Source organism: Delphinus delphis, chromosome 9 (assembly GCF_949987515.2).
Source record: "Delphinus delphis chromosome 9, mDelDel1.2, whole genome shotgun sequence".
Classification (NCBI taxonomy): Eukaryota; Metazoa; Chordata; class Mammalia; order Artiodactyla; family Delphinidae; genus Delphinus; species Delphinus delphis.
Genome location: NC_082691.1, coordinates 95,051,895 through 95,064,808, shown reverse-complemented (window position 1 = coordinate 95,064,808; position 12,914 = coordinate 95,051,895). Strand labels below are relative to the sequence as shown.

Below are 12,914 nucleotides of genomic sequence, written 5' to 3'. Positions count from 1 at the left end.
CAAGATGGCATTTGCGTTGCGCATGCTGTTCTGACAGCTGTGGGTCTCAGGTTACATACCTGAGAACCTCTATGATAAAACTTAATTGTTCTTTTATTTATTTATTTTGCGGTACGCGGGCCTCTCACCGCCGTGGCCTCTCCCGTTGCGGAGCACAGGCTCTGGACACGCAGGCCCAGTGGCCATGGCTCACGGGCCCAGCCGCTCCGCGGCACGTGGGATCCTCCAGGACCGGGGCACGAACCCGCGTCCCCCGCATCGGCAGGCAGACTCTCAACCACTGCACCACCAGGGAAGCCCTTAATTGTCCTTTTATTAAGCCTGCTTTACCAGCCTAATCTTGAGGAATGGAGGTAGGATATGGCTGCAAATGGGAAGAGAGAGAAATGTGAAGTGAATTCTGACAGAGACATAACTGAACTAAGTTGGCACTTTAACAAAACTCTGATATGTGGATCAAAGATTAACTTCTCCCATTTCCCCATTATTTTCTCTGGGTATTCATTTTATCTATGAGGATATTAAAGTCCAGACACCCCTCCCCCCCCCCAAAAACACGGCTGCACTCACTTATTCATGTACTCTTTAGAGTTGCTCATGGACAAGAGTAGAGTAGTAGTGACAGAGACCATATATATTGCCTGCAAAGCCTAAAACATTTACTATCTGGCCCTTTACAGGAAAAAGAAAAGGTTTCTGACCCTGCACATGAAACGTGGAGAGAACCACATGTGGCTAGAAGAGAAATGCCCCCAGACCAATGGAACCCTTGAGCCGATTCTCAGGGAAAACAGCCTGGTTCCAGGATTCACTTTACCAGGGAAGAACATTCTATTCACTAACACCGATTTGCCCTGATTGTTTACTTCAGTTTTTTCGTAAGTTTCTTAGTATATTATGTTTCAAGGGGAAAAGTTCTTATTTAAAATTTCCTTGTTTACTTCAGTTTTTTTGTAAGTTTCTTAGTATATCATGTTTCAAGGGGAGAAATTCTTATTTAAAATCTCCTTGTTTACTTCAGTTTTTTCGTAAGTTTCTTAGTATATCATGTTTCAAGGGGAGAAGTTCTTATTTAAAATTTCCTTGTTTACTTCAGTGTTTTCGTAAGTTTCTTAGTATATTATGTTTCAAGGGGAGAAGTTCTTATGTAAAATTTCCCTACACATTGTAGTGGTCAAGGGCCAGCACAGCACAGCCTCAGTGACTGGTGATGTATTAACCAGGAAAGTGACTAGAGAAGCCAAAGCAAAAGAAAAACAGACTCATTGAAGGAAAGGGCATAAAATTACCTGACACAGAGAGAATGTAATGTTGAACTTTTCTTGTCCTGCCTTAAAATATAAATGTTATTCCATCATTCCTGTATTATGTGTACGTCATCACAATGGAGGGCGTGGGCTCTGAAGTGAGGTTGCTTGTGTTTGAACTCTGTATGGATCACCTCATAGTACTGAACATGAGAAAAAAACTCTTACCTTCTCTAAGCCACAACCTCCCCGTCTATAAAATGGCAAAAATTAGAGTACAACACTTATAAAGTTGTTTGTAAGGACTGAATGAGTAGATGTATCAAAATCCCACCCCCAGGGTTTGATACATATTATAGTACGCACTCAATAAATTCCCATTGTCTCTTCGCTGGCCAAGAACTCCGTATTATCTTGGTGTCCAGACTTTGGTGAACTGACTAGGGAAGTGTTACGTAGTGCTTGAGAGCACAGGCAGTGAAGCCAGATTTCCGGGGCTGGAATCCTGACCCTACCATGGATTTGCTTTGTGATTTTGGTAAAGTCCCTTATATTTTTGTGAGCCTCAGTTTTCCCAACTGTTAAATGGGAATTATAATAGAGATCTTGTAGGCTTGTTCTGAGAATTACTAGTTTAACAAATAGGCTAAGTATTTAGCATATGCCTATTAAATACTAAGTTCAGATAACGATAAATTATTCTCATTCTTTCCCTTTCCTATTTTGAACTATTGTGGTTTCAAATCAGAAATGTTTTTCTTTTTTTAGGAGAACAAGTGTTCCTATCAATAATGAAACATTCACATGGGTATACAAGGCCAGAGCTACTATAAGACAAATATATAATTCTGAAACAGGCAATGTTAATTACATCAAGGGTATAGCTCTCAAGATAATCCTCAGCATAAAAGTTCATGCTTGTGACAACCAAGTACCTAAATTTTTTCTCTGGGAATCAGGACACCTGCAGCCCTGATCTGTGACCTTACTCCAACTTACTTTTCTATTATGGGGAACAGTTTCTACCAGGTGGGTTCATTTTTTCCATTCCCATAACCTCTGCAAAAGTGGACAAAAGTGGATGTTTAAATTGGATGCTGAATCATCTTCAATGTGGCACGGAATTGAATTCTAAATTTGGATTTGTGACTTTCCAGTGAAGAAAGCACATTTCCGGCACCTGTGGCCATGGGTGTCAACGACAAGCCTGGTATAAATAGCTGTGGATGGAAACCCTTCAGCATAGTCCCTAGTCCAGATCCGGGGAGCAACCATGACGACCTTCATCTTTCTTGCTCTCTTGGGAGTCGCTGGTGAGTCTTGATCAATAAGTGATCAGTAGGTGTCTATGACTTTTTTAAGGATGCACTTTCTACTCTGGAAGACAATAATGAATGCGGAATATAATCTCTGTACTTAAGAGGCTTAAGATGTTGAAACAACAGTGTACAGTACATATGTCTGTAACTAAATCTCACTTGCTAAATCTCACAGTGTACAGTACATATGTCTGTAACTAAATCTCACAGAAGATGATGCGGGGCAGGGGTGATCAGTGTAGAAAGTATTAAGAGGAAGAATCTGCCCTGAATTTCGGGTACAGTCTATGAAGTAAGAGTGAAAAAGAAAAGATAGTCAATGTTAAGGGAATGTTGTTTTGATCTTTATAAGAACTTGGAGTTAATAATTGGGACTAAAGACTAATCTTGTTCTCCTTGAAGAGGCTGTGAGTATCACAGCCTGAGTCTCCTCTGTACTAAAGGGCATCTTAAGAGAGATCTTAACAGGAAAAGACACTCTATTTCTCGTGAATAAAAGCTATGGGCTGGTTTTACCACATCTTCACTAATGAAATCTCTCTGATGTAAAACAACATGTCATGCAATCATGAAAAGAAATAGAGAAATGACTATTTCTGTTTTTATACTATTCAATACTATTGTACACTTCAAACTTACTACAGAATTTTCCCTAATTTGGTTGTTATAAATAAATTCAATACACATATTTACATATCAAAAAAGTCTATTTCAAATTACTTTAAAATATATGAACAACAGGGCATATATCATATAATTCCAGACATTTGGAGTCCTTAGAAATCATAATAAATCAGTGGTCCAAAATTTACAGTGCTGAATAAATTAAAAATGTTGGAAATATAATTGGGATGAGGGGAAACATTAGAGAGAGAAACCTTATAATGTTCTATGAGATTATTTAGTTAACATCTTAGGTGAGAACCAAGAAGAGATTGTGGAAACAAAAGTACAAAACTCCCCATTTTTTCCAGGCCAGAACATTCTCAGGTGGTATTTAAGTTTCCTTTCTGTTACCTCATGTGGTGTTTATCCTATACTGAACTCTACAAATAAACACAATCATGGTGACGGCAAAGCTTTATTGAACGCATACTTAAATGTCTCCTTAGCAAACAAGCTTCTGTGTAAAAAGTATTCTTTATATTCTCAGGTAGCGGGCTTCAAGGCATTTATTACGTAAGGAGTCTCTGATTTGTATGTGTGTGTGTGTGTGTGTGTGTGTGTATGTGACATATGTAAAAAAATCAGTCTATTGATCAAATTTAAAGCATAAATTAAAAATGAGATACTTATAATAGTGTAAGTAGCACATGTGTTAAATGTATAGAACGATAAGATTTTGGAAACAATTATATTAAAATCACTGTTTCCTGATTATGTATGACAAGAAAACATGACCTATGTTTTTTCTGGTTAATCTGCAAAACCTTGCTTCTGAGTAGAAATTCCACAATAGCTCCAACTTCTCTCTGTCAGTTGCTTTCCCCACTGATGATGATGACAAGATTGTCGGGGGCTACACCTGTGAAGCACATTCCATCCCCTACCAGGTGTCCCTGAACTCCGGCTACCACTTCTGCGGGGGCTCCCTCATCAGTGACCAGTGGGTGGTGTCCGCGGCTCACTGCTACAAGTCGTAAGTAACCAATACTCACAACCCTGTTCTCTGAGGTCAGGTCATCCCCAGCCCTGCCAAAGCACAATCAGGGAGAACTACAGAGTTATGCTTGAGGGGGGAGCATTCAGATTTCAAGACCTCATTATCCCCCCCCCCACCGGCCCAGGCGTTGTATGCATTGAGGGATTTTCCCACAAAAAGATACCCTTAGAGTTCCCTGATGGCCTTCCAAATGAGGGCAATAAAGACATAGCAAGAAAAATAGTGAGTGATTAAATATACCTAGAGTACCTTAACAGCTCTAATCATTATAGCTCAACCAGGAAAAACATGGCATATGCAAGTAACAAAACACAGGACATTTCCAGTACAACCTAAAGATAAACACAACTCATTCTATTCCCTTAATATTCTGCCATATCTCTGAGGCCTGCCACGACTCCCTATAATAACTGATAATCCCAACCAGATTAATCAACACCAGTTGCCTTTTCACCTCCCACTGCTTGACTGGCATCATTTGGTTCCCATTCCTACACCTAATGAATCTAGCAAGATGTTGGGTTGTGAGTCTGGCCTTGGAGTGACACCTACCTAAGGAATCCTCTAACCTGTGCCGTAGGTGGTAGGACTACCTTAAGTGCACACTAACCTGTGTGTGTATGTGGGGGCTTCTGTCTGTGCTTATGCTCAAGACTGGGCTGTAATGGAATGGGAAGGAGCTCACGTTGGAGACTTAGAGAACTTGTAACCCTTTAATCCAGCCGAATGAAGGTGGGCCTGGGAGCACACAACATTGAAGTCCTTGAGGGCAATGAGCAATTCATCAAAGCAGCCAAGATCATCGTCCATCCCAAGTTCAACAAAAGGACCTTGGATAACGACATCATGCTGATTAAACTGGACCCACCTGCCACTCTCAACAATCAAGTAGCCGCTATCCCTCTGCCAACACGTTGTGCAGCTGCTGGTACCCAGTGTCTCATCTCTGGCTGGGGCAACACCAAGAGCAGTGGCTGTAAGTGTCACCTGGAACAGAATCACCAAGTCTGAGAATCCTAGAGGTGAAAAACGTGTTCAGCGTCAGTTAGCCCGAGCTCTCACTCAAGGCAATGTTCCCAGAGAATAGTGGGGTTCTATGGAGTCTTAGAATATACTAATTGAAATGCGTAACATTCCTCTGCTTGACAACACAACAAAAAAGCACTACGGTAAAGTTGCCAGGTATGCAACTAAAATGTGATTAGTGATTTGCAGGGAACCAAAATGCGAGGAGGTACACAGAACAGAGACTAAGAGATTTGGAACTTTTCAAAGCATAGCCCCGCTTCAGAAATAAAGTCTCTAGATTTGAGATCTATGGTCACTGATGCTAGTGTCAGAGAGAGAACAATCTGTTGATGAAAACCATTTGGAAGACCCTCCAGATATAACTTGTTCTTCCAAAATAGAAGTTACCTGCAATCTGAGAGAAGGAATGGGGATATTGGGAAGAGGGGGGAGAGATACTGAGAAAGAAATTTCCCAGATTGGATGGGTAATCCTCTTCCATTTCCACTCTCACTCCCAACAGCCAACTTCCCTGAGCTCCTGCAGTGTCTGAAAGCTCCCATCCTGTCTGACAGCGTTTGCCACAGTGCCTATCCCAAACAGATCTCCAAAAACATGATGTGCCTGGGCTTCCTAGAGGGCGGAAAGGACTCTTGCCAGGTTAGTTGCTTTGCACGCCTTCTCCTTCCAGCTCAGCTTCACATATCTCTTTTCGGAAACTCAGACAATTGAAAAGCTGTCCCTGGGGCTGATTATGAGGGCTGAGGGATAGATTTGGGATAAATGATAAATTCATTTTGCCATATTAATGGTTAGGGATCAGGGGAAAAGATACACAGAAGATCATGTGCAAACAGTACATCCAGGCGGGCTTCTGAGGAGGGCTAGAGCAGAAGGAAACTTTGAAAGGAGCAGGGCTAGATGGGCAGCATTGCACTGCCCGGTCCACCTCTTCTTGGCACTACAGCCCTGCAACTAAGGAAAGAGGGAGTTCAAAGGAGGGGAAAGAATAGGGGTCCAGTATGGAGACTGAGGGTTGGTTTTCCAGGGAAAGAGAAGGGCTTCATGGAGGGTCAGCAGCCTGGGAAGGTGGTCCCCGGGTAAAGGAGGAACACCTTTGAGCCTTTCTCCCATCTGGGCACAGCTGTGAGTTCTAACTGGCTCTTCCTTCTTGCCCAGGGTGACTCTGGTGGCCCTGTGGTCTGCAAAGGACAGCTCCAGGGCATTGTCTCCTGGGGCTATGGCTGCGCTCTGAAAGGCAAACCTGGTGTCTACACTAAGGTCTGCAACTACATGAACTGGATTCAGAAGACTATCGCTGACAACTAAACGGCGTCATCTCTTCATGACCCTCCATGTTAGTCAGCTTCACCTTCCTCCCATCCTGAAAACAGTATCTAAATAAAAACATTTTCTCCTGTACCAGATATATCCAAGAAGTGTCCTTACTTGGTTTGTGTACTTTCTCTTCAATGTGGCTACTGAGAAGAGGGTGGATATAGAGTTGAACTATTACATGAAGATGGAATTTGAAAGGTTATTTAGTCATTCATTCAGCCTCATCAAAATAAATTACTGGGCTTCCCTGGTGGCGCAGTGGTTGAGAGTCCGCCTGCCGATGCAGGGGACGCAGGTTCATGCCCCGGTCCGGGAAGATCCCACATGCTGTGGAGCGGCTGGGCCTGTGAGCCATGGCCGCTGAGCCTGCGCGTCCGGAGCCTGTGCTCTGCAACGGGAGAGGCCACAACAGTGAGAGGCCCGCGTACCGCAAAAAAATAAAAAAATAAGTAAATTACTGCTCACCTACATCACCAGACTCCGTGTGGATGTTTGGGCTATAAAGATGAATAAGGTTAGCCATCACTGTTACCACTATATTTTTACACAGATAATGACACTAAAATGCAGAAGGTTAAAATCAACTGCCTAAAGTCACTCAACTAGTTCACTCTGCGGCTGAAGTGAAGCCCCAGCCATTCTTATCCCATCGCTTTGCTGCTGCTGTGTGACCCTGTGCTCTCCCTTTGTCTCTAATCTACCTGAAACTCTGTGAGGCTAGACTAGGGGAAAGGCTACATGGAGAATGTTTTAAAAAGTACAGATCCTGTATTTCCAAGGTTTCATCTACCTATTTCTTTTATTCTCCAAGATACTCTTGTTTTCCATCTGGAATTTTACGCTACGGCATGCATGATTTCTGCCGGTAATCTGTACCCCGTCCCAAACTAGACCGCCCAAACCCCAGCTCAACGTAGGTACTATTTTGAACTGTAAGCAAAAAAAGGTGCAAATGCAGATAAGTTTTGTGGAAAATTGATCTGTTACCATGAGATCATAAAAGTCTTGACTATACGGGTGGTGCTCTCTGTTCTCTTCCGCCCTATCCAGAGAGGCAGCACAGACACCCCACTTTAGTTCTTCAATGTTGTTCCCTGCAACTTTTCATTTTTCCTTGGATCATCTAGAGGATGATTAGGAGTACAGGTCCCAGTACATGATTCCTATGTGTATTTGGTATGAATCAAGGATGAAAGATACAATATGGTCTGAGCATAACAGCATTGGAATAGGTCGAGGAGTTCTGAAAGGTAAAAATGTTTGTAGTCCCAGTAGGATAACGTGATACGGTGAAGGATGGGTATTACCTTAGTCAGTTGGTGCTCTGTAACCAGAAAACCACAGATTGCGTGGCTTAAGCAATAGACATTAATTACTCACAGTTTTTGAGACTGGAAAGTCCAAGATCAAGGTGACACGGGAGATAGTGGGGGCCCCCTTCTGGCTTGTAGACAGCTGCCTTCTTGCTGTATCCTCTCATGGCTGAGAGAACTGACTCTAGTATTGTAATAGGGGCGGGGCAGGCGTGCAGCCAATAGCATGCGGCCGTTACCCTGTTACTGAGCAACTGTTACTGCGAGATCAGAAGCAGGAGACCCTTCACCTGCCGGGTGGAGGTCGCCCTTGGCCAATGGTTGGCCATGTCGTGGTCCTCGCGCGGAGCAGTGCGTGTGGTAAGAGGTGTATCAAGGGCCAGCAGGTGCGCTGGGGGGGCCTCGGGGACAGGCTGGGTGCCGTGTCCTGCAGAGCTCCAGAGCCCTCGCCACGGCAGCCCACTGGCCGGGCCCAGGCCTTGAGGCAGGGGGAACCTCTCCCCGCTCCCTGCCTCTGCGACCTAATGGCCGCGGCAGTCTGCATGGGTCCACAGGACCTGCTCCCCAGCCCCGCTTTGGGTGGCCTGAGGAGCCTGAGCACTGGCTGGGTCCTGGGTGCCCGGCTCCCTCAGTGATGACAGCTGGGCAGGGTCTGGGGACCTGGCCCTGAGGGCATCGTCAGCGGAGAACTACGTCTTCGGCGGGGCCTGGGTGCTGGACGAGCACTCCCGGGCAGGGTAACCCTCCTGTGCGGGGACCCCCTCCTCTTAGCCAGAGCCTGGACCTCAGAGGGCGAAAGTCGAGCCTTGGGACCTTGCACTTTCTTGTCAGAACAGAGAACAACATTTGTTTTGGTGGAGGTTTACAGGAACATCGTGACCTGACCGCGACCTGACCTCAAGAACAAAGGATCTGACAGCAAGAAATCTGCAACAACTAACCACACCGCTCCCTCAGCTTTCCTATAAAAGGGCTTTGCTGAAAGCTTTCAGGGAGTTTAGGATTTTTAAGGTATGAGCCACCCATTTCCTTGCATGGCCCTGCAATAAACCTTTCTCTGCTCCCAACTCTGATGTTTTGGTATTGTTTGGCCTCATTATGTCACACAGACTTGTGTTAGGTAACAGCATCTCCCTCTTATAAGAGCACTAATTCCATCATGGGGGCTCCACCTTTATGACCTCATCTAAACTTTCCAAAGGCCCTACCTCCTCATACCATCTCCTTGGGTGTTAGGGTTTGAACATACGAATTTTGGTGGTGAGGGACACAGGTATGCAGTCCATAACCGGTATCTCAGAAGAGGAAGGTATGGGAAGATACATTCCTCTATTACCAATTTTCTATCCCTTTGTATACCTCTGGGTGGCACATTTGTAGGGAGCAGTCCTGAGCCCTTAATATTACCTTATCATGCCACTAGGATGGAGCCCAAATTCCTTAGCCTTGCATTCAGGGCTCTTAAGTGTTCAGTTATAACTAATCTGTCCTGTGTATTTCCTTAGTTGTTATTGAATTGCTTTTATGTTTGCTTATGGCCTAAAATAATTTCACATATAACTCCTCTTTTTTTGTTGTTTTTAAATGTTACCTTATATCTACCTTAAATAAACATCTCAGGCTTCTCTACAGAGACAAATGAGTTTAAAGATTTCCCTGTTCCCTCTGAGACGTTCTTCTACCCCACCCATCACCACCACCAATATACACCTACTCACCTAACCACCTCAGGTAGAGGGAAGATTCAGAGACCTGAAAAGATAAGTGAGATAACATAAAAGATGAGAGATCAGGGCAGGCCCAGAGTAAAGTATGAAAAGGCAAATAAATCATTTTTCTGGACGCCATCCAATAGTCCCTTTTCAGCATATCTTGGCATTTTCTATCTCTTATTTAAAATATGATTTGTTACAATTTGTGAAATTATATTAAAATGTGAAATCTATATGCTCTTTGGCCCAGCAACTAAACTTCTAGAATCCTATCCTATTAAAATGTGCTTATAAAAACAAAAATGTGGGGCTTCCCAGGTGGCGCAGTGGTTGAGAGTCCGCCTGCCGATGCAGGGGACACAGGTTCGTGCCCCGGTCCGGGAAGATCCCACATGCCGCGGAGCGGCTAGGCTCGTGAGCCATGGCCACTGAGTCTGCGCGTCCGGAGCCTCCGCTCTGCAACGGGAGAGGCCACAACAGTGAGAGGCCCGCGTACGGCAAAAAAAAAAAAAAAAAAAAAGTGTAAGTGTGAGTGTATCATTTAGGAATCATTCAGTTGCAAGGAACAGAATGTCCAACTCATACTTTAACATGTACTTTAAAATGCACTGGTGGAAGCTTAGAAATAGTGAGCACTGAAAGAATGGTTTGATTCAGCAATTCAAAAATGCCACCAGGGGACCCAATTTATTTCTGTCTTTGCCCTCTGCACCACTGTCAGCTTTATCCTAAGGATAAAGCCTTGTGATCAAGACAGCTGTTGGAGCCATACTCTCCCTTGCCTGTGTATAGGGAGAAAGAAGCTTTTTCCCCAGAAGCTGCTGTCAAACATATTGTGTCTCCTTAACTGAATTTGGTCACTCTCTCATCCCTGAGCCAAAAACTGAAGAGGATTATGCTGTTGAACTTATAATTAAGTTACATGGCACACCATCAACGCACGAGTAACCTTTTCATTTTGCAATAAACACAGCCTACTTGGTATATATTTGGTTAACTGAGTAATTATAAGGTTAGCTATCAAGAAAAGGAGCTGTAGATTTTAAGGAGGCAGCCACAGTCTCCACCAAGAGTAATCAAGGATGCTTACTGATGTATTGTCTACATCACACTGAAAATCCGGAAATAACTCAAATAGTCATTAATAGCAGACTGATTAAATAAACTTGGTATGTTGTACAGTGGAGACAATGTAACTATTCTATTCATTTATCCAACCGCTTAACTTATTGAGGGCCTATTACCTGCCTAACAGTGTTTTATTCACTAAAGATACAGCAGGGAAGAAAACAGTTAAAACCTTGCCTTCACGGTGTATTCATTCTGACTGGGTAAACAGAAAACAAATAAATAGAGACTAGAGAATATAATGCTAATCAATGCAAATGCCACAGGAAAAGAAAACTGGATCAAAGAATGGGTAAACGGAAAGCAAAGATCTGCTTCCAAAGTATAATCAAAAGAAAAACATCAAAAGAACTGTGAAAGCATACTATGATTTAAAAACCCATTTTGTAGTCAGAAGAGATATCTCTCACCAAAAGATATCTACTACAAATAAATACCTAATTCATGATTCAATAAAATCCAGGAAGACATGATATTTCATAGCAAAAATAAGGCAATGTAAAGAGGTAACAGTCTGAGATTAGCAAAAGTTTTTTTGCTATCTCATTACAGTAACAGATAGAATTAATTTGCTTATCACTTGCTCTGAAAACTCTCAGACGGCTCTCAACTGTCAACTTCATGGTTAGGACCTTTGATAGCTATGTAAAATAAAGCAATATTTGCACTTGGAAGTTTAGCTACTTATGTAAATATTTTTTCACATGGGATATATAAGCTGGATAGAAGTAACTTCACTTCAGATTGGTATACTCCATAATCTGTTAGGTTTCCCATTAACGAGCAAAAATTTTCAAGGTATACTCAAGATGAATTTATCTAAGAATATTTGCTTTAATAAGACGAATAGAAGCCTCTTTTTCCCTAGAAATCTTATTTAATTCATTATTTAAATGAAAACTAGTTTAATCATTTATCTTTTATGGCAAGTAAATTTAGTGTTAAAATCAAATTTTAAAAGACCTTTAAAAAATAAAGATATTTACTATCTTGGTATGATTTTAGCCTTACTTTTAAAAGTCAAGTAAGAATGTCTGCCTTGTTGAAAAAATGCAACTAGAAAAGTCTTTATGTAGTCTTAAATATATCCATTTTTTCTGAGTAGCTCAGTCTAATCCCTTTTTAATTTACATTCCATCTAAGCTGTGGAAACTTTCTAAACATACTCTTGCCATACGATCCAGCGATCACACTCCTTGGTATTTACTCAAAGGAGCTGAAAATGTATCTCCACACAAAAACCTGCTCATGCGTGTTGATGGCAGCTGTATTTATAATTCCCAAAACCTGGAAGCAAACAAGATGTCCATCCTATGAATTAGGTGCTAATATTCCTCCCATTTTATAAATTAGAATACTGAGGCTTAAAGGGGTTAAATGTTTTTATCAGGACAAGGCACCTAGAGAGTCCTGAAGCCAGGAATTGAACCCTACCTATAGGAGCTTGACTCCTGAGTCTATGCTCCTCACTGCTACTAATAAACATGGAAATGTTACAAAGATTTAAGGACTTACAACAATATTTGGACATAGATAAAAATGTGTCCCCAGAGGCCTGGAAAATATGGAGATCCTAAGGTTATAGTTATTTTATTTAACAAGCATTTATATAGCACTTACTATTTACCATTAGAACTTGCTGTTCTAAGCACTTTATAAATAGAAAATCTGAACAGACCAATAATGAGTAAAGAGATTGAGTCAGTAATCAAAAACCTCTCAACACAGGAAACCCCAGGACCAGACAGCTTAGCTGGAGAATTCTAACAAACATTCAAAGAATGAACACCAACCCTGCTCAAACTCCTCCAAAAGCTGAAGAAGGGAGAACACTTCCCAACTCATTCTACAAGGCCAGCATTACCCTGATACCAAAGCCAGAGAAAGACAACACAAGAAAACTATAGACCAATATCCATGGCTGAAACCACTATTTGTTACATATCTCGGGGCGGGGGCGCAGTCCGAAAGTTAAGGCTAACTTATAAAAAGGAGTGGGGTGCATTAAAAAGAGTACTGAGTGTCAAACACAGAAACTGAACAGGTAGGGAGACTGATTTTATTCAGATTATTGCAATAAGAAGAACATCCCAGATCTGGAGATCAGAGTGCCTCAGCAGGATGCTTTCGCCTTAAGACTTTTGTAGGGAGATGTAGACAAGTTACAGGTGGGGAGATTAACAGTT

General features: G+C 42.4%; 1 protein-coding gene across 1 annotated transcript; it reads left to right on the top strand.

Annotated features, from left to right (window-relative positions):
• The first annotated feature begins 2,520 nt into the window (after nt 1-2,520).
• LOC132430794 (trypsin-like) lies at nt 2,521-6,566 on the top strand. The gene is made up of 5 exons (XM_060020033.1): nt 2,521-2,560; nt 4,046-4,205; nt 4,952-5,205; nt 5,761-5,897; nt 6,417-6,566. Exons 1-5 carry the CDS (start codon nt 2,521-2,523, stop codon nt 6,564-6,566), a joined length of 741 nt encoding a protein of 246 aa, XP_059876016.1.
• The last annotated feature ends 6,348 nt before the right edge of the window (nt 6,567-12,914 follow it).